The sequence below is a fragment of the Chamaea fasciata genome, unplaced genomic scaffold (genome assembly GCF_029207755.1).
Source record: "Chamaea fasciata isolate MVZ Bird 193981 ecotype frontalis unplaced genomic scaffold, bChaFas1.0.hap1 SCAF_23, whole genome shotgun sequence".
In the NCBI taxonomy this organism is placed as follows: Eukaryota; Metazoa; Chordata; class Aves; order Passeriformes; family Sylviidae; genus Chamaea; species Chamaea fasciata.
Window position 1 is genome coordinate 3,209,147 of NW_027094108.1, and position 26,731 is coordinate 3,235,877.

Here is a 26,731-nt window from a genome sequence, read left to right on the forward strand (position 1 = left end):
ATTCAGCTTTAATTCAGTCTCCTTTGCCTTTGTGTAACAAATCCTTCTTATTACCAATTACGCGATGGGATCCCAGTGGTCCAGTTACACTGGAGCATTTCACATTGCCTGGAAAATAATCCATTCACCTCCATAAATGTCCCTTGACTCACCTCCGAGCTCGCAGGCCTGGCTTTCCCCGGGTGGTTTACGGGAAGAAAACACCTCGGGCAGAGTTCTCTGCTCTCAGAGCCATAAACCCTGCGCAGCCCTCACCCAGCTCTGCGAGTGGCTGCGGTTTTGCAGCCACAGCCCCTGTTTAATTGGTCACAGCTGGCTGGGAAGCTCCAAGGAAATCCTTTGCAGGGAGATTAGAGCGGGGGCTGCCGCTCCGCCACGGGACCGGCACTGCCGCGGCAGAGGAGGGATCACGGGAGGTGCTGGGGGGCTTCAGCCCTCATGGAAGGGGACGCAGCACTTTGAAGATGCCATCCAGCGCTTCACATGACTTGGCTCAAGGTACCCACCACTCACAGCAAAGCAGGGGTTTTGTCTTCTTCAGGTGGCTCAATGAGTCATTTCCTTCCAAGTTTTCTTACCCTTGGCAGATCTTAGCGTGAGGAGCAGTAAAGATCTGTGTGAACGTTTCAAATCAGTGAAAAGATTCCACTCTGATTTATTTGCCAAAACCTGAGCAGAGGGCTACAACTCATCCAAAGGACTTGAGCCGTATATTTTCTTCCACCCAATACGATAATCTCTTTTAAACGATCATGAAATCCTTAATTCTTGAGCTCAGCCCAAGGAAAGCCAGAAAAGAACAAAGCCAGCCATATTTCAAATCCACCAAAGCCCATCAGATTTTAGCTCTGCTTCACCCACTATCGTGTTCCTTTAAACAAATGGCCGGCAATGCTTTTGCCTTTGCACGTGCTCCATCACTCCCTGATGGAGCTGGACAGAGCTGGACAATGTCACACACATCCAAAAGGCTGTTTGCTGTACTCCAGTTCACCTTTAGAAACTCAAATCACACGAACCACTCAGTTATTCACAGAGTTATTGCCCTGCAGTTACGCAGAGGCCAGAGGTGGTGCCGGGTGCGATGAACGGCGCCGTGTTTGACCAACACATCCCAGTGAGGGACTCTGGGCCTGGGGTCACCCCACAGGTACAAGTCCCAGGATACTTCTTGTGCAGGTACAACAACAGACGTTCCCCCAGCTCCAGCACATTCTCTCTTTTCTTCCAAACTCCCTCTGCTAAAGATGTTTTTCAGCTGAATAAGCCCCTGCATCGCCTTGGCTTGTTTCCTCTCACGGATTTCTTCAAAGAGCTCAGCCCTACCTGTTTGCCAGCTCTTAAATACCACGCTTGGCTGATGGACAAGCCGATAGCACAGGACGCGGCCGAGCTCTGCACAAGCCGCCCTTGTTCCACTGCCTTCCTGAGCCAAAATACAAGAAAATCCCAGCAGGAATCTCCTCTGGCCTCAGGCTCCTCTCCCCTCCCAGCAGAAGGCTAGCCTTGTGAATCAGGAGGCTGCTTATAAATAAAAGTATCTGGACTTCTTGGCTGCTTGGAGAAGTGCTCTGCTTAATTTAGCCCTGGTATTATTAACCATGGATTCTCTCCAATGAACTGACAGCCGAAGAACAATTGCAGCCATTTAATTCCACAAAACGGATTTTAAATTGGCCTCATGAACTGGAAGCATCCATCACAGTATCTTGCTACCGTCATTCTGAAGTCTGCACCGGGCTCTCCTTGGACTGGGGAAGTCACCTGAGCCTGAACCGGCGCTGTCACGCGAGTCTCTCCGTCTTGGAAAGAGCATCTGGCTCCTGGATCCAAGAAAATACTGCCTGTGCTTTCCTTTGCTTCCAAGGACTAAACCCTTCCCGTTTTGACTTCCAACACCTCTGGGTGTTTTGCAGTCCCATGTTTCTCTGGCCTCCAGCAAACCCCTGTCTCCCAGCCCTAACACATCCAAAGGCTTCCAGCTGAACAGCTCGGGAGAGATTAGCAGGAGAAATCAGGTCCTTAGTCAATCAAACAACACCGAGGCCACGTCAAAGGCTGGGTAAATGAGGGCAGCGCTATAAAAGAAAGAGACAATAATGGTCTCCTGAAGCGGCGGGTGACAAAGCCACCCGAGCTGGCCTCCAGGCACAGACACTAATCACGCCACATCTGACCTCTCCTTTGTGCCGAGCCAAAGGAGGTTTGGGCTGGCCCATGCTTCAAACACGAAGCCGGGCTAATTAGGAATGGTCCTGGCCCCCGGCAGTCCCCACATCAGAGCCCCGGGAGCCTGAGTGTTGCTGAAACGATCCACTCTGCCGGGAGGTTCCAGTGAGCGAAGGGTGAAGCCGAGCAGCTGATTTACAGCAGGACACGCAAATAACAGCCACCTTCACAGCCCGGTCACAGCCACCTCCCACACACACAGGTCCTGTTCTGCTGCACTCACTGGGGTCTGATGGGTTCACCAGCACTGGACCCCAGAGCGCTGGGTGGTCCAAGGATTCCCAAGAAGGCTGGGCAGGCTTGGAGCAGAGCCCAGGCTCCCTGACACCCCCTCCCTCCAGAAACGAGCCTGCACTAAAAGGTCATTTACATCCAAGCTCCCCAAAAGGAGCCCTAAAGGGAGCCTCACCCCAAACTTTGAATATTCCACTTACAACCCTTTCATCTACCAAGGATGGAAGATACCACAGGAGTTCAGGACAAGCCGGCTGCTTCCTCAGCCCCAAACCAGCCTGTGGTCACTGTAATACTGACCAGCACAACCTCTGCTGCAGTTTGCTGCAAAGCAAAGCTCGCCTGATGGCAGGTGGACAAGAAGAGCAGGGGGAAAAAAATATCAATTTCCACACTGACAGCATCTGACAGGATCAAAAAGCCACTAAGAGGCAACAGAAAAGGTGTTGAAACCTGGATGGGCACACCAGATGCTCTGCAGAGCTTCCTGCAAGAGCTCACACAGCCCCACCGAGGGCTGTGCCTTCACCATGAGGTGATTTAACCCAGAGGGTGAGCGAATGTTGTCCCTGTCAGCAGCTCAGGAGAGCAGGAAGGACAGCACCTCACCCTGGAAGGCGAGCACTGCGGGGCCGCCGCCGGCCCAGCCAGGGTAAACACCCGGCTGCCGCTGCTCGGGGCTGGCCAGCAAAAATATCCCGTGCTGAAAGCTCTGATAGGAGTCTGGCCAGCACAGGGAGAGTCCTGCCTCTAAAGCAAACACGTCTGTGTTTCTTTCCAGGCAAGAAAAAAACAGTTCCACTCAGGTCAGACCCAGATTTCTTGAAGACGAGTGACACATATGGAATATCACAGCTTCGCTCACAGGGGCTGTTTTCATGTCCTTTTCACCAAACAGCCTCGTCCTGCCCACATCCAGAGCCACTCCAGCCCAGTACTCCACAGCTCCATCCTTTCTCAAGGAAGAACCATCATCTCAAACACCAGGATAGCTCCTCTGACAGGTGACAGATAAGGAAAGAATGAGTCCCTGGTGAGGTGTCCCTTCCCAAAGCAGCCTCTCCATCCTATTAGGAAAATCCAGCACAAATGTTGACTGATGAGCAAAGCAAACCACCCAGAGTACTTTTAACAGTGAAAGTGAAGGGGAATATCCAGACAATTAGGTTTTTCACCAGAAATGTGTCCAAAACAGGTATTTACCAAAGAGAACCATTGACAGGAGTCAGTAAGAAATGAAGATGAAGGGCCTTCCCTTGTGACTGGGATCTTCCTGTATCCTCAATCAGCACATTCTCTGTGGCAAGGACTGTGAGTTTTGAAAAATGCTACAAATAACAAAAGGCATCAAGAAACGGACAAAAAAAAAAATCTGCAATCTAAGGCTAATACAGCTGTTTCACTCTCTTTTGGAATTTTGCAGGGGCAACATCTCTTTAAAAGCAGGATGGCAACCAAAGTTAAAATGAAACTGTAATGTCAGGAAAGCTTTCTGAAGGTGCAAAATGACCACTGCCCCCGGTCCCCTGTGCCTGTACCTGTCCTTCACCTGCAGGTAATGAAAATGCTCGAACTTTTACAAATGATGGGCCTGGGAAAGAGCAAAGTGTTGTCTGGCAGGAGAGAATGGCAGGGGGTTATCTCTGCCCTGGGTGTGAAATATAAATCACCCAGGAATGAAAATAATTTGAGGCTGCAAATGCAGAGGAATGCTCCTGGTTCAGCTGAGCTTTCCTCTGCCAGGAGGCAATAGAGCAATTAATGCTTTACAAACTCAGGACAAGCAGCACAAAGAGTGATTTATCCCCTCCACTTCACATTCTTCCCTGTTCCTTGTAATTAGTTTACTCCAAAATACCAGAGTTTGGACTGGTTTCTTCCTTTAACTTCAGGTAGCAGAGCCATAATTTGTGTCCTCGTGTATCCTTGGCCATCCCTTTTTCACAGTCCACTCTGCCAAAATGGTGACAGTGGGATCTGACAACAGATATTCAGGATCTCAGATATTTATTTAAAATACGACAGGTGTGTTAGACCCAAAGCCCCAACTTCAGGTCCCTCATGCAAGGCAAGTAACATCAGCACCACTCCAGTATTTTCCTCTCCTCCAAATCAAGCCAACCATTTCCCTTTTAATAAAATATTGGGGGTCTCCAAAATGTGTGTTTGGTTTTCAAAGCTGCAATCAATTATCAACTGTGAATTGATAACATTTCCAAATGTGAAAATGCTTTTTACCTCTCAGGTTCTGCAGGAAAACACCCAACATTTATTCCATCAGCTGGGATGAGAGAGGATGTGCATGTTCCCTGCACTGATTGATTCACGCTTCACCTTTTTGCCCTTGGTTCTGATTACTCAGGGTTAGGGAGGGTCCAAGGTTTTGATAAAATGCTCCTCTCCAGCCCTTGCAGGTCAGCTCCCTTACCTCCACCCATCTCTGGTTCCAAAAGAGGACAGAACTGAGGGTCTCAGAGGGAACAGACACAATCATGGATGGTAAAGAAAAAAGCCTCATTATTTATTTTGGTGCTATAAATCAGCATCGTCTGAAGATGATGTGAGGAATCACTACTACCCTGGACCCTGAAGACTCAGCAGTGAGAGGGAGGAGAGAGACAACCGTGTGTCCCTGCAGCCCAAGGAACATCCCAGCTCTTAGGGGCTGTTTGCTGTGGACTATCGGGTTCCCAAACCAGAACATCTGTGAGCCACCAAATACAGGAAACTCAATAACCTTCCAGAGGGAGCTTGTGCATCTCACAAAGGTTAATTAAATAAAGCTTAGCAGCCCCAAAATGCAGCCTGGCCAAAGACATGAGGACATTCCTTTCCGAGGTGGCACTCAGTGCCTCGGGCCCAGCTCTCCCCACAGGCTGTGACCCCAGGGTTCCTTTGTTTGACCCAACTTTAATCAGCTTCCTTCTCCGATTCCAGCAAATCCCGCCGCGGATGGCAGCCAGGAATAAAGGCTATTGTACAGCACGGGGCTGTGTTTCACAGCAAGTCATGATAAGTATTTCCTCTCCAAACATCCAAGTTCCCCAAGCACCACGAAAGCCAAGAGGAGATTGTTGGAGTTTTGCAGATAAAACAATGGTGACACTAAAACGTAAATAAAATCGGGGCATCCCTCGCTCCAAAGCCTCTCCTCTTCCAGCTCGGAATTAAAGGAGGAATTTGGCAGGGCTGCCTACTGTGCTGGCAGTGAGGGCCCTGGAAGCCAGAGGAGCAGTGACAGAGCTGTGAGGATCCCTCTCAGCAACTCCCACCATTGAGACAAACCCCATAACCACAGGCAGCTGCAAGGAGGAGGATTCCCACACTCACCATCAGAAGGGCAAACACCCCATCCCTGGTGACATGCCCAGAGCCCCAGAAAACACTTGAATAGTCACAAAAAACCACTGTTGAACCATTTTGGCAAGCTGGGGTTTTTTCTTTCGCTTGACAGCGCGGTGCTCAATGCACAAAGCCTCAAAATTTAGGGTAGGAAGGAAATTACCTCAGGGAATGTCTAAGGGCTTTCCTTGAGAATCACAGGAAGACATCAGGGCTGTGGTGAAATGATGCTTTTCCAGCCAACAAGTGGGTAAAAACAGTCAGAAAATGACTCATGCACGAGCTCAAGGCAACAAATACAAGCTACTCGTGTTGAAATTGGAGGGATCTTTCTAGAAGAGTCCACTGGGAGCTGCTCCCACCTCTGCACCGAGCTTCCCCGGGAGCTGCTGCCCCATCGCGGCGTCACCTTCGGGCTGCCCAGAGGATGAAATGGAGCTAAACTGTAAGTAAGCCTGAGCAGCCACGTTTCTCTGTTCTCACCCAGCGGAGTGTAAAATGGACACGGAGACACAGAATGCTCAATTAGGCTTCTGAAATCCACCTTTCCAAATCGTCCCCATAAACCCACTAACAAGGTTATGGTTTTTCCAGAGGAGTGTGTACTTCTCATAACCCATGAAATGCAGCTCATGGTTTATATTTCCCACTGGGAAATGCTGATCTCAAAAGCAGAAACGTTGTGAGCAGGGGCACTGTCATGTGTGCGGTGCTTTGTCGGGGGGTAAGGACGCAGAACAAGCATCCATCTTCCTTTTTAAATCTGTTTAAAGATTTGCACAATGAAATTTTCTCTCTGTTCACTGATCTGGACAGAGCTGTGGTGACGGCCAGCTCCTCTCTTCATTCTTTTTCCCTCACCTCCTCTTTTCCTCCCACTTGTCATTGAGCAAACTGCTGAAAACTCCAAGAGCAATGGGACTGGTAGGAATATATCTCACAAAAACCTGGCAGACCTGGAGCAAAGAGCATCAGCTGGTGACACAGAGCAAAATACACAGTGGTGGCTCCTGGTCCACCCACTCACCCACCCCAACCCTTTGCTGAGCCCAGGCTGGACTGTGGAGAGCCCTGGGCTAAGAGAAGCCACGGGGACCAATCTATTCCAGCTGATGCATCCCAGGAAGGAACACGCTGCAGCCACCAATGGTGTCACAGGGCCTTCAGGTCAGTTACCAACTAAACATCCAAAGCTGTGATTAAATTACAGCCCCTCGTACAATCTGGGACCACCTGGTAACAATTACAGCAGCACTGGCTGAACAGAGGGTCCCCCACGCACGCGGGCTGTGCTAGCTGCAGCTTCTCCCTCCTATTTGCAAGTTGGGAGCACCCCTGGCTTCTCTTCCCATTCCAGCCAAAGCTGTAACTAATTAGTGACAGAAAAAGCAGGTCTGTGATTACACATTTCATTTTGTGTCATTATAACTGGCACCCCGCGCAGGCTTCCAAAATGGCTCCAGAATTCTTGGCACAAAACCCCACGCGCCGGCTCCAAAACACAAACTGTGCTCTCAGAGCAAAAGGGATCACAGATGGAAACAGTGCAAGGCAGGGGTTGCAGGTTTGGGGCAGGACAGCTTGTGCACACCAGGAGATAAATCTGCAAAGTTCTCAGTTGTCAAAGACAACTCAAAAGTCTGAGGCAGCCACATGAAATCCAGGCTGGGAAAGGGCAGGGATTACCTTCCCAAAAAGGAACCCAAAGCTGGTGGGTGTCAAATTGTCACGCCTGAAAAATCAGTTCTAACCCATTGTACATGGAAATCTAATAACCACCTTACTGCATTCCCACTATTCAATCTCCCATATATCAAATATTGGCTCTGTTTTTTCCTACAGGAACACAATTGACTTCCTGATTTTTCCTCTGTGCTAAATCCTGCTCCTGGCTCACACAACACCTTCTGCCAAGGCTGCGCTGACCGGGGAAGTTTTGTGATTCAGGAGGTTTTGTGATTAGGGAGGTTTGGGTGAATGTGACATTCTCCAAATATTCACATTTGCCATCAAAATACACCCTCTTGCCAGACAGAGCTATGTACCTGCCTAAAGGGCCTTTCTTCTATCAATTCTTTTACCACGCTGGGTTAGGCCAAACTCCACAAACTTTGCACCTTCAATGCACTAGAGCCGAAATCCTCGAGCCTCAGCACTGGCTCTTTTAAGGACCTGATGATTTTTCAAACCCCCTCCCCCCCAAGGAGAGAAGATTATTTATAACACAAAGGTAGCATTGAAGCCCAAACACTCGTCTCCTCGAACTAATGAACCCGTGATGAAATGCTGCTTCACAAAGCCAGTTATCTTCTCATCTAACGCTTTAGTCGCTTTCCTTGGCCACGAATCCCTGGGGACTGCAGTGATCCCGTATTATCAATCCCGTGCTGGCAGGGCACTGGAACTTGGGAAGCTCTTTGCCAAGCATCCTGCTCAGCACAGGCCTGACGCCTGTGGATTGCAAACACTTCCCTGCACGGTGAGGCAGGAACAACTTCCCATCCCCAGGTGTGTGCCAAGGTGCTCCAGGGCTGCAGCCTCCAGGTTTTCCCAGCTCTGATCATGCAAGAGGGGCTGTCTTTTCTTTTAGTCCTTTCCTTCAGGCCTCAGCACCATAGGAGAGAATGGGTTGCCTGGCCAAATTACACAGTGGTTCGGTTTTTCCGGAATCTTTCACCTTAAACACCTAAAAACCACATTTTCATGAGGGTCCCAGCAGAGCCAAGCCTGGCTCCAGGGAGCCCAGCTCACCAGCAGCACTCGGCTCTCAGAGCAGCTCAGCGAGACCCAAAGCACAACAATGGAAAATATTAGAAGCAATTTCAGCGACACAAATCAGGGGTTAGAAGACAGGGGTGTTATTCTTGGCAGTGCCCCAGATTTCCTGAATGAGCCGGACAATTCCCTGCTCTGTGCTGCAGGCTGGCACATACCGAGTGGAAATCATAATAACCTACTTCCCAGCCCGGGGGCGGGTGGGGGCTGCGGGTCTCCCCCTCTGTGCCCTCCAGGCCTCCTGCAAACGAGCTCCTAATTCAGAGCGACAGAGTTTAATGCGATGAAATTTGGGAAAAGGGTAATGACACTGTTCAGGCAAACGGGGAGAGAATGAATAAATTATGGGAAGCATCACCGCCTTCTGCTCAGAGGCCAGGCAGTGTCCTTTGTGAGGGTTCAGCGAGGCGGGATCCTCGGGAAGTCGGGGACATGAGACTGATTTAGGAGGAAGAGCCACGAAGAAAAGCAACGTTTGGGCTCCCCGAGGTACAGCCCAGCCGCCCCCTGCCTGGGCAGAGATGTGCTCCCAGGGGAGCCGAGGATGGACCTTTAACCAGCACTGAGCTCCACAGCAGGCAAGAGGTTCAGGAGTTCAGTCACAGCCTTTCAGCTGACTAAACAACGAGCCCGCAGCAGCCAGGAGGTGCTGGACAAAGCAAAGCTGCTTCTCAGGGAAATTAAACTGTCAGCCGGACACATTTCCTGCCGAGGCTTCCAACCTGGATCACAAGCCTGAGCTGCCTGCCCTGTGATGGTGCACATGGTCAGGATCTAGGGCTGTGCTGGGCTCCAGGGTTGTGCCAGGCTCCCGGGTTGTGCTGGGCACCAGGATTGTGTTGGGCTCCAGGATTGTGCCAGTCATCAGGGCTGTGCCAGGCTCCAGAGTTGTGCCAGGCTCCATGGCCATGCCAGGCTCCGGGGCTGTGCTGAACTCTAGGATTGTGCTGGGCTCCAGGGCCATGCCAGGTTGTGCCAGGCTCCAGGACCATGTCAGGTTCCAGGGCCGTGCAGGCTCCAAGGTTGTGCCAATGAAGCAAGGACAGCAGGTCCCCATGTGAAGTCCTTCCCTGCTCGCTGAGTGATGGGTGAAAACTCAGTGGAGTTGGCAGAAAGAAACCCAGTTCAGTGTGGGGTAACTCACTCTGGAGCCCTTTAACAGGCCATTTGTGACTAAGTTTTTTATTTTAATGGGCCAATTACAATTCAGCTGCTTTCTGCTCAGCACTAGGGATGATCCCATGGGTTTTCATCATGTCTCAGACTCTGATGCTTCCTCAAATGAGCATTAATTACCCTCCCTACCTAGGGCCAGGCTTTACCTCCACCCGAGCTGAAAATCAGAAGATAGCAGGACCTCACCTGCATAAAAACTTGAGTTCAGGACAACTTTGACCAGGTTTAGAGCAGCAGCTCAGGCAGAGCTTCTCCAGGCCACATCACAACAGTGACAGTGTCACTCACACTAAATCTAGTCATGGTCTCCTCTTTAGCCTTTTTACAGCTCTCCTTGGTGCCTTTCTGCCCCACCAAGTCCCTTCTGAAGGCGGCAGGGGCTGGTCTAAGAGCACAGACAGGCTGTGGGTGGCTGAGCTCCAGCTCCTCCACGCACATCAAGAGTTACAGACTCAGAGGGACTCAGCTTTTCAACATCTCCAGCTGAAAGTGGAGATCACAGAGATTACCAGACATGCAGGCCCCTCACCTCATCACTGAGGGCTTTACCTGTGTTATTGAAGCCGGGTGGAATTTAAGTAGCATCTCAGAGGCCACTTGAATCCAGGCAGCTCAGTCTGAGAGTTAAACTATCAGAGATCAGGCAGGGAAAGAACCTGATGCCATCCTAAAAATGCAAAGGGTGCCTTGACTTCTGACCTTTCTCCTTCCCAAAGAGATGAATGGTCCAGGGCAATGGAAGGCAACAAATCCTCACCCCCTGCTACCACCAGAAGGGAAGGGGCAAAAGACAGAACCCTGCCAGGGTCAGGGCTCCCTGCCTTCACCTCTGACAGCCCTGGGAGTGGCAGGAGCAGGGTCAGCGGTCACCATTTCAGAGGGCACATAAGGAGAGGAACAAATCCAAATATTCTGTGGGACCAGTGAGACCTGTGTTTCTATGAAATTTTCCATCTCTTTCTGAGCTATTTGCTCCCAGCAGAACCCTCCCAGTACTGTCCCCACAGCTCTGTAGTGGGGTCATTTCTTCCCCTGTAAGAGCTGAGACACAAATCTGCACGTGAGGAAGGGGAGGACATCCCAGTTTTGCTGCAGACAGCCTCCAACCTATGCTAACAGTGAGCACCCACAGTGCAGTGGCTGCAACAAGGCAAATTACTCTTCCAGGCACCAGGACAGCTCTGAGAGCACAAACAACTCCCCTGGCCTGGGAGAGGGTGCTGGGACCTCCCATCTCATAACAGTGTTTAGGATCACCATCAATGCCAGACAGTGTCGTCATGTCCAGACAAGAAGGTGCAGAGGGCCTTGGCTGGTTGCACACGAGCCTGCAGTGCTGAAAATTTCCCCTCACACAGGCTGGGTTTTTTTTATTTTTTAAGGACAAATTATGACCAGCAAAGAGCAAACAGAACTCTGCAGTGAGGAGGTGCCAGTCCCCAAGGGAGAGCAAGACATCCTCGCTGGAGAGATTCCACTGCACAACAGCCCTAATTAAACCGTCAGCAGAGATGCCCTTCCTCCTGGAACACGATCAGTGATCTCTGGAGGCAGATGGGAAGGGCCACAGATCCCGCTGACATGTTCTGGCACAGCTCTGTGCCATTCAGCAGAGCCACAGCAGCAAGCACAGGCTGACCCCAGAGTGCTCCATACCAAGCAGAGGAACCTCCAACGTCCATAAATACCGGCCTGGCTGGGTGCCCCTGCCCCAGCACCTCACTGATGGTCACTGACAATTCCCTACCAGATCTTCCTACGCCTCCCCTGCTCCAGAAGGACACACTGGTGCTGAGGGCAAAGCCACCAGCAGGAAAAGCCATCACAGCCCTACAAACCAACACCCAGCAGCTCCTGGGGTGAGGGTTTAGTTACACAGAGCCCAGACACATTCCCCAGGACAGGGCAGGGATCAGGACAGACACCCTGGCTTGGGGCAGCTGCAGGGGCCAGGCAGAGCTGTCCCATTTGCCCGTGGGATGCTCCTCCAGCTGCTGCCCGTGGGGGTCTGCGAACAGGGAGCACAACTCCCACTGCCCACCTCAGCCCTGACCTGGTGGCTGTTCACCTGCTCCTCTCAGGGGCTCAGAAGATGATTCACAGAGCAATGTTATTTTATCTTCTGCCCCTGGAAGTGCCCCTGCCTGTACTGAGGGCCAGCAGAGATCAGCTCTCTGTTGGGCCTGTTGCAGTTGAGGTAAGTAAATACCTGTTTTTCTGCCCCCAAAACAAGGCTGCGGCACGTCCTGGGTGTGAACCCAGTGGCATCCAATTGGGCTTAAAGGGCTGAATGGGGACAGAGCTCACCATCTCCAGGTCATGATCCACTTCAACCTCCCCAGCAGCTCAGCAGCAATTCCTGCAGGAGTTTCTGGGCTGGTGTCACTCTGCTTTTGGCACTGGCTGTCCCTCTCTTCTTCATTCCAGCCCAACCCTGCAGTGAGCAGCCCCTGAGGACCATTCCCAGCCCCGGTGATGAGAAGGATGAGTTCAGAGCGTGTCCTGAGCAGCTCTATTTCCTTTTCTCTGCTTCCTTCCTGCATGGAATTACTCATTTCCTTGGCAGGAAAAATCATTACCGAAGGTGCTTTTCTGAGTTCAGCTGAGGTTATTATCTGCTCATCGACAGGGGTTACAAGGCACCCATGGAGCTTCCTCCCCCCAGTGGGTTGTTCTCCTGTACCACAGCTTGGAATAGGAGGTATAAAGACTGGTTGTTTGACACACCTTTTTAATCCTTTTTTTTTTTAAAAAAAAACCCTTTGCTACAAGCATCAAAGCCCAGGGAAGGCACCGACGGCCTCTTCACAGAACAAAAGGCAAGCAGCTGTGGGAGACATCTTCCTGTCTTGGAGATCAATCCCAATCCTGACTGCCTCCACAACAGAGCTGGCTCTGATTCCCCTGATGGCAGGGCACGGCAGATCCCAAAATTCTCTGCTGGTTCTCCTGCCTATCACTTAAATCCAAAGCTGCTTTTCTGCGGGGAAGGTGGAGAGCACCTCCAAGGTCTAAATCAGAAAAGAATCAGGCACCGAGGCAGGGAATTGATCCCACAGCACAAGGAGCGTGTGGGGCCCCGCACAAGGTGACATTTGGTTCTACGCATAAGTTTGGTTCCATTCAAGAGGTTTTTCCTTGCTCTCAACACCTCAGAAGCAGTTTCCAGTTAAATGTTTCCCCAGCTGAAGGTAGCCGCAGGGTTTAGGGGAAGGAGTGACACAGCAGCTGCCTCCTGTGTCAGGCAGAGAATCTGAAGGGAAATAGGGAATGTGGGGCCCACAGGGATAAAGCTGCCTCTGTCTTCTGCAACAACAGCATAAAATCATCTTACAGGCTGATATTTGCACATCCCCATCATGTGCAAACCTGAATACATCTCGCAGCTTCCCCCACAGCTGGGGAGGACACGCTTCCATGCCTGTCTGGCAGGGAATTGCACTGGAAGAGAGCAGGAATCCAGCCACAGAATCCCAAAACCTCAAGTTCTGGGTCTCCACTCCAGACCTGAGCAGTGCCACCGCTTCCCCTGTGGCTGTGTCCCCTCCTCCAGGGGACAGAATCACCACCCTGAGCCCAACTCACTCTCTGGATACGGGAGGGAGCAGGCAAAGGGTGGATGCAGAGATCCCAAAGCTCTCACAGGGGCAGCTCAAATTCAGCCAGCCTTAAAACAACAAACCCAGCCCCTGACAAACCTTCTCAAAGGAGCTTCCAGAGCTTCTGCCAGTGGCGCCACTGGAAACATCAGTTTGGCCTTGATTTTAAACATTCAGTAGCATTTGGCAAATGGATGAATGGCTGGGACTCTGAATGTAGAAATTCTCCAGAAATGAAAAGCACCGCTCAGTGCTTCCCAGGAAGCCATAGCAGTATCCTTCTGATGCAAGGAAATAATAATAATAATAATAATAATAATAATAATAATAATAATAATAATAATACCAGGGGAAAAAAAGGCCAAACTAAAAAAAAAGACAGTTATTTTTTAAGCACATTTTAAAGCACATTTAAAGACATTTTTAGAGCATTTTCTGCAGGCACGGGACTTGAAATGAACCAAAACCAAGGAAGTTGAAGTGAGCAGAGCAGCACTTACTGTGCAGGCAGCCAGCATCCCCTGCGAGCTGGGACCATCCTGGGCAGCACCTGTATGTGGTCTGGGACCTCAGCTGGTACACCTGCCTGTAGCCTGTGTAATACACAACCCTGAAACACAAAAACCCAGCCAAAGTCAGCTCCTGCAGGACAGCGAAACCGGGGAGGACAGGATTTGTAGCCGTGGGTGCAAATAAAATGAGGAATTGGTTTTGCAAACGTGCTGCCATTGTTTTCCACACGGCCTGGCAGTGATCACTGATGCTAAGAAAATACTCCTAATTTACTCTAATTAGGAACACTAGAGACAACGCCCAGGTCTTCATAACACCCCAGATTTTTTTTTTTCCTCCTTTTCTAGACTATTTACAGCTCTGAGCTCCCCCCTTACACAAGTTAATCACAAAGGAAACGTAACTTTTAAGAACAGGTATTTCTGCTTTAGTGAGCAGGAGCAGGTGTCTCTAAGGGGCTGATGAGCTAAAAAATCGACATAATCCTGATAGCAACACCAAACTACTCCAAGAGTTGTGTTGGACACAGCAAGGCTCCACAGCTTGGCAGGGAACACTGAGGGTCCCTTTAACCACTCCCAGTAGTTCCCTCCAGGGTGAGAGCTGGGGGAGTAAAGCAGGGACTGATCTGAAGCGTAAATAAATAAAAGCGACACATTTTTTTCCCCGGAAATTTGGTGTTGTGTGTTTGTGAGAATTGAAACACAGATAATACTTCTGAAGCCGATTTTTAAAAAGCCTCCGTTGGCAGAACATGAAACTGCTCCACCAAAGCAAATCAGGCAAACAACAACAAATATTTGGCACAGCAGATGTGTTGTGCATGTCCACTGAAAATATTTATCCTAACTCAGTCGACTTGTTTGATTTTGTCTGAACGTCCCTACAAAAAAAACCCCAAATAACAGCGAACCGTTAATCCCTGGGAAGGAAACCTTCAGCGACTCCTGCGTGCCAACCAGCACATGGAAGCACAGCTGAGAGAAATAAAAGCAGATAACTTTTTTTTTTTTTTTTTTGGTTTTGTATGAGCTGTTAACAAATTATGAAGGAAATTGTTGTGTTCCAGAAGCAGCTGAGAAAGCAATTCACAGGCCTCCAGCCCACCGGGATCCTCTTGGTACCAGGAGCTCTCTCCAGCCCAGCCCAGCGGGAAGGAGAAGGGGAGATGGTGGATGCAGGGTGGTGGGAACACGACAAGGAGGCTCAGGGATGGGGAGGAAAAGCTCAAAATAGTGATGTAGGGCAGGTCAGGGCTCCTTGTGCCCCAGCAGTGCCCTGAGCAGCCTCAGTCTCACCCTCCTGGGCAGCTCTGTTGGACACTCCAGACCCTTCAGCTGCTCCAGGAAGCTCTCAAGGATAGGCAAATATTGTGACAGCCTCAGTGCCTCTGGGTATCTGGGTGCTGCAGATGAGAAAGAACCGCACAGGAGATACTTCATCTTCAGTGCTTCTCTTTTCTTTTGTGTTTTAAGGAGTCCCTGGCACAGAATATGGGGAATGAGCCAGAACTAATGGAACCCAGGGAATCCTACTGCTGGAAAATCCCCTTCCAGCCCCTCTGTGATAGTGATGTGATTCCTTCAAGCCTGGGGGGCTGAGCAAAGCTACCTGTTGTCATTACTGGTTGGGAAGCTGCACAAACCATCCCTTCACCAGGAACACGGAGCAGCACAGCCCGAGGATGCTCCAGCTGAGCAGATGCTGCTTCTTCCAGTCACCTCCAGGAACTCAGAGGCACCAAGGCCAATCTCAGGCCAGATCCTGGAGCTGTGAATACACTTCCTGAGCCTCACACTGCCAGAGCCGGGTCCAACTGGAGCAGCTCCAGGTCCCTGCAAGCACCGACACCGCGCGCTCCACTGCCTCGGCTGCCCGGCACAAGGGAACTTGGCAGGACCGCTCCCAGCTCCTGGAAAAGCCTGCTGCAATGGGAACTCCCAGCAGTTTAGAGAGAGGAGATCTGGGACAAAACCATGCCCAAGGAATGTTCTGCTGATAGTCCTCTCCCTGTCTGGATTTCACAGCTTCTGGGGTGAAATCCCTCAGTGGCTTCCTCTCCGTGCTTCCATCAGGAACAGTTTTAGCACTGGGTTGTGCTGATATTTGTAACGAAGCAGAACAAAAAGTTATTTCATATCAGTCCCTTGATTTGTGATGTCAAATCCATCCTTTAAGGAGCTGAAGGGACTGCTGGGGCTGAAGAGCTCCCAGCCTTTGAAGTGGAAGCAGACAGGGCACCCATCCTTTCAAAGCCTTCCCTGGAAACACAGCCAAGAGTCAGACTCTGTTTGCTCCTTTGTTACCAGGACACGGATCTCATCACCAGGGTAATTACCAGCAATTACAGGTTAGGAGGAATTCCTAAAGTCAGGACTTTAAAGCTGTCTTGAGTCCAAGATGTTTCTTTGAAACGACAACTATCATTTTTATTCTGCAAAGGCTTGTAACTCCCTAATGAGGCCGGAAAAGCAGGTGGAGGGTGGAAACAACTTGGGCACATTGTAGTTTGGCTGCTGGGTAGGTAAGGAAAGTTCATTTTTTGTGCTGTAATACATGTTCAGAGCCCTCCTTCCTCAGGGCCTTTGCCCAGGCTCCCATCTCTGGCCAGCTGGGAACTCAAGGGATGCTATGATTAGGTGTTCAAGCACTCAGGGTATGTTCCAACTCCATGCTCACCTGTGCAAGCCCAGCTCGAGCTGTTCTGACATGGGCCTGAGCATGGTCCAGCTCTTGGAGTGAAAGGAAGGTGGTGACCCTGCAGCAAAACCCCAGCAGCCCCTGCCCTCACAGGTGGTCCTGCACCACGGCCACATTTATTGTTATTTTAGACAATAACCCTCACCTGGCCCCAGCTCCTGCCATCAGCTCTGTCAGACAAGAGGCACTGAGGGGCTTTGAGGAGGAGACACCTAAAGATACAGGAATAGTGCACGTGATGAGAAAAAGTCACTCCATTAATGTGGCTGGATCATGGGAAACAGATGTAATGAATTGTCTGAAGATGGGAAACAGCCCACCATGAGGACAAAGCTTCTTCACAAGGAAAACAATGGGCAGACCTTCTCTTTGGGGATTTCTTCCCAGCTTAAAAACTCTGAGCATCACAGAACCAGAAGCTCCTCCAGCAAAGTGTCCAAAGGGTTTATCAGAAGCCCCTCCAGCAAAATGCCCAAAGCTCTTGTGATCTTCTGCTTTTAGCCAACAAAAATATCCTGTGAAGTAGCTCTACTCCTTACTGGAAGTTTGTGGGGTCAGGGCCACATCTCTGCTCAGGGGACTGTTCATATCAACCTGTAAAAGAACTGCTCTGTCCCCTAATCATAAAATCATGGAATCATAGAATCATAGAGCCACAGAATCACAGAACAGTTTGTGTTGGAAGGGACCATAAAGATCATCTAGTTTTAACCTCCTGCCACGGGCAGGGACCCCTCCCACTAGCCAGGTAAATGCCAGACACCAAGGGTTTCCTCCAAGGTGTTTCCTCCTCTTTCCCTTGAGAGCTGTGGGACATCCAGGTGAGCCCCATCCACACTGTCTCACCACTGAGACTCCTTGGAGGGCACCAAGGCATTCCCCTGGCTGTTTCCCGTTCCGCAGCACAGCCAGGGGAGCAGGATGGGTGCGCACACAGCTGTCCCCACCCCTCCACAGCTGTGCAGCCGCTGCTGGTGGTCACCAAACTCACTCCCCTGCTGCTGCTGAGGAGCGGGAGCCACTTTTCCTCCTACAAGGAGCAGCCCGAGGTGGAGGGAAGAGCACCTACCTGCGCTCGTAGCCCGTGCACCAGCGGCGGCCGCCGCAGTCCTGCTTCCACACCTTGACGGCGCGGGTCAGCGCCTGCACACACGGCTGCCGCAGCCCCACGACCCCCAGCTCCTGCTCCGCGCACACGTTCGGCCTGGGACAGAGAAATGCAGGTGTGTCAGGGGTGCAGGGGATCCAGAGGGACGCAGGGGACCCAGAGGGATCCAGGGGGATCAAGGGGGTCGCAGCTGCGAGGGGTGCAGAGCTCCCACTGCCTGAGTTTCCTGCTGACAGGAAGGGAAAAAGGGAAAAGCTTGGGCAACCCCCAGCATCCACCTCCTCTCAATGAGTTCAATCACTGCAGGGGAAAAAAACGGCGCGAGGCCGAGCAGCCACAGGGGTGGTTTCTTGCTCATTCAGAGCTAAGGGCTGTGAGGCTAATTCCAATAAATCAAAGAAATGTACTTTGTTTCTTCTCTAATCCTAACTTTCTCCAAGCACAAGTCAGTGAGATTAATTAAGGATGGAGAGGGAGATGTTTGTCCCTGACTCCATGAGCCACTTGGTATTTGGGGCTGCTTCTGCTGCTTCCAAGGGGACCCAGAGTTTTCCCAGAGATACTTTCTATAAAAGAAGTGAAAGTAACTAATTTGGACGTGGTGAAGCTTAGAGGTCACAGCTGGCATCCGACTGCTCCAGGCCACTCAATTCCAACCCCGGAGTGCTGGCACAGGGCTCTGCTCCAGTGCCTCATCCAAGAAGTCCTGAAAGTAACTGTCAGGGCAGGAGCACAAAACCCTGATGTGGAGAGAAAAAGCTGCTTCTTCCAAAACCTTTATCTTCTAAAGGACACCCTTTTTTTCTGAAGAATTAAACCCCCCAGGGAGGGCGGCTTGGAGTCTGCACCCCACACCACACCGGCTCCATGGACAAAGGGAATTACAGTGATCCCCTGGCTCTGAGAGACCATCTTCTGGCAGGAGGCCAAATTTGCAAGGAAGTTTTCCAGAGCAGCCAAATGATTAACACCAAATTGTAACTGTAAAATGTAATTAAAAAGAGCAGCCTACGTGCTGCTGGAGTAACAGCAGCGGGCGGGGAGGAACGTGGAATAAGAAAGATTCGTGAAGTGAAATAAAAGCAGCAGGTCTTGGAAGAAAGGGCAAAGTATTCACACAGGAATCCTCCCCTGCACTCAGACAACAGTTACAGTTAAATCCACGAGTTCCCTCCTACAAGAAAAGACTATCCAGGTTTTCAATTTTCTATTCCCCTTTCTGCATATCTAGTAGGAAATAAAGAAACCCACAACAGCTTCCTCCCCGCTACCCCTTCACGCTCTGCTCCTCGCTTCTCCCTTGATTTGAAAACATTGTATTTGGCTCCTGCTTTTCCATTCCCTGCCCGACAAACCCCTCCAGAACCGTTTCTTCCTACTCACATGTGGGGCTGCAGTTTGCTCCCAGCCGCCAGCGGAGACATTCGCAGCGCCACGATGAGTGACAGTGCCATGGCAGGAAACTCCATCGCAGCTGCTCCTCTCCCTCCAGGTGCTTCCAGCGGTTATCCCGGGAATCCCACAGCCTCCTCCACCGGTTCCTGCTCCCCACAGGCTCCTGCTGCCCCCTTCTCCCAGCCTGCCTGTGTCTCTCCTTGCAAAGGAAAAAGTTATTGGAGCACAGGGGAGTCCTCGCAGGGGGAGAGCGGATTTATCATTCCTGGATGCTTCCTCCCTCTCGGGTTCCGCTCAGTGAGTTTCTTCACTCCATTGGAAATCACAGTGCAGGCTGCAGCTGAGTTTTTCCCCCAAACCAAACCTGGCTTCTCATGCTCGTTTGCTCACAGTGAAATGCACTGAAGTCACTTTTCCTTCTGGGATTTGCTTCCTGACAAAGCTGGAGGACCTGGGGGCTCACAAGACCTGTGTTGTGCCCAGCAGGACAGGCCCATGAGGGCTGAGCTGCTCCTGAGCTGCAATCCCCTTCCCAAGGCACTTTGAAATCCAGCCCTTGGCAAGGGGAAGGAAAAAGGAGGAGTGCTCTTCTGGCAGGAGAATCTCACCTCCCAGGGGCTTTTCCTGAAGCAGGCAGGGTGATCTTTCACTCCATCCACAGAGGTGCAGGCATCCTCCTGCTGCAGCTCCTCACCTTCCTCCGGAGTCAGGAGCCAGGAACTCTTGCACACCCACACACCAGAACAACTTCCCTGCAGTTCAGGGGAGTAACGACACTTCCCCCTGCCTTTCCCTGGTCCAGCTCCTTTCCCTCACATGCTCTCTTGCCTCTTTGCTCGCTGTCAGTCAGAAATCCCTCCCACGAGCTGTGCCCAGCCCCGAGCAGAGGAGGGGGAGGCCCTGCTCGCAGGGATCAGGCAGCGGTGCTTCGGGGCTGTTTCTCCACAGGCAGCTCTTCCGCACTACCCAAGGCCAGCTGCGGGCACACCACCTCAAATCCCTTCTCCAGAAGCTGGAAAAACATCCCACAGAGATTCCATCTTCCCCAAGCACTCCAACAGATAACTAAATTGATCACTTTCCAAAGAAATTCTGCTGGCAGGGACACCTCCAACTGCACACAGTAGCTGGCACAGTGGGATGGGGAGGAGAGCAGAGCAGAGCAGGGAGGCTGCACTGAAGTCCCTTTAAAGCACCTGCCAGCAAACCCTCCCAAAGGGCCAGGAGGAACCAAAGCAGCAGCCAGGGCGCTCCAGAGCTCAATTGGCCTGGGACAGGTGCTGATTTCCATCAGAGAAGCAGGATAAGAAGGCTTGGAGGAAGGCTGGGATGGTTTCATGGACATATTTTGTGACTAAAGGACAACCATTAATCAAGACTAAAGTCTCCAAGTGCCATGCCCAAAAGCTGCTGGCTCTTCGAAAAAACGGAAGCAGCTGCTCCTTACACCAGAACCCTCCCAAGGTCACAGCAGTGCCATAAATCCTCAAGAAAGAGAAAAGAGCAGGTGAGGAGGGTTAAGGCTTCCACTTAGCAGTAAAATATCAGCCAAGCCTAACGGACGGGAAGAAAACATTCTTCATTCTTCCTCGAGAAGAAAGGCAGCTACATAAAGGTGCTTTATAACAACAGAGAGAGCTCCAGGATACAATAAATCCAGGCCTCTCTTTTTCTATCTGGAATTAAAAAGTTAGGAGTTTCTTACAGTAGGAAACAGGCTGCCCCCAGTTAGACTTCCAGGGATTCCTCTCAATGGGCAGGGATGGGGCAGAGCCGGGAGTCGGGCTCCCTCTCCAGGACACGGCTCGAGGCCAAGGATGGGGATGATCGGTCCAGCCACAGCTCCCACGCTGCCTCAGGTGACAATCCTGGCTGTCACACAGGTGGGACACAACTCACTGCAGGGTCCCGGCTGGCATGCCATGGCCACTCTTCCCAGCCACGGCCAACGTGGCCAGGCTGCCTGCAGGGAGAAGGGGAAGGGCCAATGGGAAAAGCTGGGCTATGAGAAGTGAGCCAGCACAAAGTCAGCTCTGCAGTCCTTTTAAAGTCCCTTTAAAGCCAGCAGTGAGATTTCCCACCTAAAGAGGCCCGTGTGAACAAGGGCTGTGGAGAGCACAGCGGGGGATTCATGGGACACATGTGAAAGACAGATATCTGAAACCCTACCCTGTCTGTGAAGTCAATTTAGAATGTTTTCAATTTTATATAATTTCCCAGCACAGCCGCCCGCCGAGGATGTCATCCTCTGGCTCTGGGTAAAACAGCCCTGAAAGTGGTCCAAGATATGATACAGTTCCATAAATACTGATGATAACATCTGCAGTCATGCCAGAGACCACAGAAACTGAAACATTAACGTGCCATTCATTCCCCAGCATTATTTAATCTTCGCTATCAAGCGTGCTGGATGTGATAGGGGCGCCAGGGCTCTCCATGCACAATCCTGCCCCTACCCCACACTGCTCTGGTGCCTTCCTGAGCTCTGTCCTGATGATTTTTAAGGATCTTGCACATCTGACACAGAGCTGCTGTGAAGCAGCTCTGTCTGGCCTCTGTAGACCTACAAATCTTGTTCCTTTGTGAGTTCCTATGAGAGTCTTGCCCAGACCACCTGGGCAGAGCAGAGCATCATTTTGGCTGAGCTCAGGGCCTCCCACTGTACATTGTGTGATGCGTGTGGCTTCTTGTCTTAGCCCTGAAAATGCACATCAGAGCTGAGACAGGCCTCATACACCTCTGGGTGTGCCACTGTGGTGGCACCTGGGACCTCATACAGCCCCAGGTGTGTGACAGCAACGGCACCTGGTACCTGACACAGCTCTGGGCAGGAGATGCTGACAGCACCCACCATCCAGTACAGCCCCAGGTCTGTGATGGTGACAGGGGCCAGTACCTGGTGCAGCCCCAGTGTGTGACAGTGATGGCATCTGGTACCTAACACAGCTCTGAGCAGGCAATGGCGACAGCACCCAGCACTTGGCATAGCCAGGCGTGTGATTGTGACAGTACCTGATACCTTGTGCAATCCGGGTGTGCGATGGTCACAACACCTGACGCAGCCCTGGGCATGGTGATGGTACCTGGTATCTAATCCGCTCTGAGCAAACGATAATGACAGCACGCACCACTTTGCACAGCCCCGGTGGCAGCAGCCGCCGGTGCGTGACGATGACAACCCCCGATGCCCAGGCCCAGCGGAGCGGGGAGCGCTGCCGCGCCCCGGAGCCCGTATCCCGCCGGGCGGGCTCCGCCCCGGCACCGGCCGAGCATCCCGGGCGGGGCTGCAGTGCCGCCTCCCGGCCCGGCGCGGAGCGAGAGGCGGCCCCGGCCGCTCCGCCCGCCCCGCTCCGCCCCGGAAGGCTCCGAGCGCCCGCCCGGCGCCGCCGCGATGCTGCAGCTGCGGGACGCGGACGAGTCCGGCCCGGCCGGCGGCCCCGGCAGCCCCGGCAGCCCCGGGGCCGCCACGCTGGTGCCGGGGGGTGCCGGGCCGCCCTTCGAGCCGGCCGTGCCGCCGGCCCGGCAGACGCTGCGGCCGCTCAGTGTCCGCACCGCGGGCCGCGCCGGCCGCCTGCGCCAGTACTTCGTGTTCCGGGTGCGCGCCGGGAGGGGCGCGGGGGCAGCCGCGGCCCCGGCCCGCACGCCCTGACCTCTGCCTTCTCCCCCCGCAGCCCGGCACCATCGAGCAGGCGGTGAGCGAGATCCGGGTGGTCGTGCTGCCCGCCGAGGACGGGGAGGTGCAGAGCGTGTGGCTGCTCACCGAGTGAGTTCCGTGGTGGGATGGGACGGGCGCTCCGGGCGGGGGGAGACGAGAGGAAGCGCAGCCTCGGGCCCCGCGGGTTGGTCCAGAGCCGCACATCCCACAGCGCTCTTCTGTATTAAACCTGGTGAATAGTGACGCGCGCACAAGGCCCGGAACGGCCCAGGCTGGCTGCAGCCATCATTATTTCATTATTTTTTATAACCCAGCCCTCCAGATCTAGACTAACGCTCCCCAGTTAAGCCCTTACGAAATCCGGTCCCACGGAGAACCCACTCTTGCAGTAAAGCGCGGGCGTAGCTTCAACAAAGTGACCCAAAGCCCCGTGTGTGCAGCAGGGGACAGAGCCTCAGCCTTGCACTGGCCCTGCCCGTGCAAAGAAACCAACCAACCAAACAGAAAATACACCGTCACTAAGACTTCAGACTTGTTCTCCTCAGCAACTCTCCTATCTGGCAAGCTCTTGAGTGTTTCTAGCCAGGAGTCAAAATCACTTAAAGCTCAGTTGTGTTCTCTCCCCAGAATCGATCACTGGAACAATGAGAAGGAGCGCCTCGTCCTCATCACAGACTGGTCCCTCCTGGTCTGCAAGTACAATTTCATCAGCCTGCAATGCCAGCATGTGACCAGGATTGCCCTCAGCGCCGTGGACACTATCTCTGTGGGGGAGTTTGAGTTCCCGCCCAAATCTCTGAACAAGTAAGCAGCCACAGTCACATGTAAGTCTTGCACAGTTAGACTGAGCTGTCAGCCTGCCCACTGGAGTGGTCTGAGAATTCTTCCTTTTGCTTGCTTAACTTTGCAAACAATTACTGAAGCTTTATTTGACCTCAGGGTAGCTGCTGGTTTGCTGGGGTAGCGAGTAGTTGCAGTAACAGCAAGTTGCTCAAGGACTTTCAAGATGAGATGAGTAATTTGGGAGCAGAAACTCATCACCATTACTTAATGCAATAAGTAGTGGTAACACCACCTTAGCATGAGTAGAAAGCTGTGAGTGGCAGGTCCCCTGTACGCAGGGGCTGTCACAGGCTGTGAAGGATGACCAGGGTCTCCCAGGTGCTTCACCTTCTTGCTCTCCACTCGTAAAAATGGCCCTTTGCACGTTTCAGGGGCTACAGCAAAATTTACTATCACTTGTCTTTCAAGATAGCTTCTAGTTTCAAGGTCTTTTTCAGACAGAACATTTTTAGTTAACCTTGCTCAAAGACTGGGAAGTTTTACCCTGTTCATTCTGCACTGTCAGGAGGGAAGGTGTCGGGATCCGAATCCAGTGGGACAAGCAAAGCCGGGCCTCCTTCATCAACAGGTGGAACCCTTGGTCCACCAACATCCCCTACGTGACCTTCACTGAGCACCCCATGGCAGATGCTGACGAGAAGATCTCGTCCCTGTGCCGGGTAAGGAACGGCCTCTGCTGCTCCAGGCAGCTCACTGAGCTCATAAGGTGGACACAACTTGGATTATTTTTAAGCAATACCTTAATTAATCGAAAAAAATCTACATCAGAGGTAAAATTTAGAGCTGGGAGCTCCATCTCCCCAGTCTCCAAATTTTGACTTGCAGGGTGGCCCCACTGCCCACTTTTGCCAGCCACCCATAACTGGCTGAAACACAGAGGAAGCCAAAACTCCCAAAGGTGCAGAGTCCTGTAAAACCCAAAAGCAAATGGATCTTGGGCAAAAGCAAATGGATCTGTTTGTGCTCTTATGTACCCGACAGCCTGACAAACTTTTCATCTAGGACTGCCAGCTAATTAACAGATGGTTTAATTGCTCAGTGAAAACCACAGAGGTGGTTCTCTGTTCTTTTTGTAATAGGTGCTTCCCTCTGAAGGTTTGCCTAGAATTAGAACATTATCAAGCGTAACACATCAGTGATCAGGGCGGAACCACAGTCAGAAATAAACACCTGGTCACTGATAAATCTGTACCCTGTTTAAGTCACACATCAGCAGTGTCCTGTATGAAATTAACTGAATCACTGAGGTTAAATATCAGACTGTGACTATCACAACCCATAGAGCCCTGACAGCTACAGTTTTAATGCTAATCCTTCACCATTCCCTAGCAGCAGCTGCTTGTCTTAACAGTTTGTAAAACAATGCAAAAGCAAGGTGATTTCTTCCAGCTGGAGAACTTTCAAACGCAGCTGATCCAGGCTGTGAAGAAAGCCCACAAGGAGGGCACAGCGCCAGGAAGTTCTAACGGGGTGTTGGTGCTGGAGCGGCCCATCCTCATTGAGACCTACCTGGGGCTGATGTCCTTCATCAACAACGAGGCCAAGCTGGGATACTCCATGACAAGAGGCAAAATTGGATTTTAAACCCCCTTGCGTGTCACCTGTTGAAGGGCAAGTGAGTTGCTGGTGGTGCCCTGGGGAGATGGTGCTGAGGGCAGAGCACGTGATAAAGCAAAGTTGCTAGGGAAGGATAGGGGGAGGTTGTATGACAGTTCCCAGGTTGTTTGGGGAATGCACAGGTTGGATTTGAAGCAGACACAGGGTGGTGTCAGTCTTGTATTTTGTACCTGATCTACAGCCCTCACTGGTCCTTATGCGGGGTGAATGAGCCATGGTGTGTTCTGTGTCCCAGTGCCTGCTCTTCCCAGTCCATGAAGTGCAAGTGCCATTGGAATCTGCTGAAATTCCCAGTGCACAGCAGAACCTTTGTGCCACGGCCCTGCTGTATCCCCACGTGCGGTGTCAAATCCTGTCGTGTGCTTGGGACTGCTTTGTGTTCTTAAGAGGAATTGCTGTTCCAATCACCATGATCTCAGTGCTCTGATTAATGCCTGTTAGGAATTTTCAAAGCTGTCAGTCAGTCTTTAACAGTATTTGCTGGCTTTTGCTAAAGCTGCACTGTTCCACCTGCTCAGCAGTGGTTTGTGAACTCAATGTGCATTTCTGAGCTTCTCGTAAAAATTCCTCTAAGAACCTGCTGGAACTTCTTCTCTACTTCTGTTTCTTTGCTGCAGCCACAGAATAAAGACTGTTGTCAGAGAACGTTGCCAAAAGCCTGACAAACACGTTTGCCTTCAAGCTGTTCTTTGTAGAACTGAAAAGGAATTCTATTTTGGTTAGATTCATACTCTTAGCCATTTTTCTTAAATCTACTCTAGTTTGGGCCAGAACATTTAATGGAGACAAAAAACTTTCAGCACTGTGTGTCAGCCTTGGTTCATACATTCCTGGACTGAACCTCTCCTCTCATCCAGGGATGAAATTCAGAAGCAGCCCAAGAGATTACAGCTGTAATTGCTCAGGGGGTGTACTCTAACAAGCTTTTTCCTTGTGCATGACCTTCTCTCCATGCCCTTTCATCAGAGCATTTATCTGCTGGATGAACACTGGGCTGCAGTGGTGAGGTTTTTTGACCTTAATGTAGGCGAGTGTTGGTGAAACTCCTGTTGCAGTTTGTCCTGACTCCAGCTTTCCAAGCTTCTCCATACATTTTCTAAGTTACCTGTTCAATGTTCATTAACCTTGCAGTAAAGTTAAATTTCAACTCTTACTTGGTATTTGTTCTTCATTTTCTGGAGACTGAGGCTGTGAAATTAGGTAGCAAAAGAAAAAACGTCCAGTAAATTCCTAAACAAGAGGCTCCCTCCTTGGAAGAATACAGGGGAAAACAAGGAAGGATATCCAAGTGCTCCTTCCCTGCAAAACCATCCACTCCTATTTGGCACCAGAGTTGGGACAAAAACTCCCATTTCAGTTACCTGGAATTCAGCATCTTAAAGTGTCAATTGTGATCCCTCTGGCAAAGATTCTATGTAATAAATCCATGGTGGCCCAGGCACAGTTACTGTCACCCAAAATTATTTGTGTGCAAGTAACAGTTTCCTTGTGATGGGATAAATCACCACATCATCACATCACTGATCACACTGAAACAGACTTTCA

The 26,731-nt window shown here is 51.4% G+C and overlaps 2 protein-coding genes across 2 annotated transcripts in view; one reads left to right on the top strand and one right to left on the bottom strand.

The window, feature by feature from the left end:
• The window catches only part of MEGF6 (multiple EGF like domains 6), a 79,417-nt gene extending 59,559 nt beyond the window's left edge, over nt 1-19,858 (bottom strand). Inside the window, exons 1-3 of the mRNA XM_066202901.1 lie at nt 19,060-19,858; nt 17,638-17,772; nt 13,856-13,965 (exon numbers count right to left, since the gene is read on the bottom strand). Of these exons, the coding sequence (XP_066058998.1) occupies nt 13,856-13,965; nt 17,638-17,772; nt 19,060-19,145 (331 nt within the window). The 5' untranslated portion in view covers nt 19,146-19,858. The remainder of the gene's footprint in view (nt 1-13,855; nt 13,966-17,637; nt 17,773-19,059) is intronic.
• A 2,575-nt stretch (nt 19,859-22,433) lies between these two features.
• On the top strand, nt 22,434-26,339 carry TPRG1L (tumor protein p63 regulated 1 like). Its single transcript, XM_066203109.1, has 5 exons — nt 22,434-22,666; nt 22,743-22,834; nt 23,354-23,530; nt 24,075-24,228; nt 24,959-26,339. Exons 1-5 carry the CDS (start codon nt 22,463-22,465, stop codon nt 25,151-25,153), a joined length of 822 nt encoding a protein of 273 aa, XP_066059206.1. The 5' UTR covers nt 22,434-22,462; the 3' UTR covers nt 25,154-26,339.
• Nucleotides 26,340-26,731: the final 392 nt, after the last annotated feature.

Excerpts from the sequence above, each read along its gene's own strand:
- TPRG1L (XM_066203109.1), top strand. The coding sequence starts at position 22,463 with ATGCTGCAGCTGCGGGACGCGGACGAGTCCGGCCCGGCCGGCGGCCCC. Across the intron at positions 22,667-22,742 it reads GCCAGTACTTCGTGTTCCGG|CCCGGCACCATCGAGCAGGC; the intron begins GTGCGCGCCGGG and ends CTCCCCCCGCAG. Across the intron at positions 24,229-24,958 it reads AGATCTCGTCCCTGTGCCGG|CTGGAGAACTTTCAAACGCA; the intron begins GTAAGGAACGGC and ends GATTTCTTCCAG.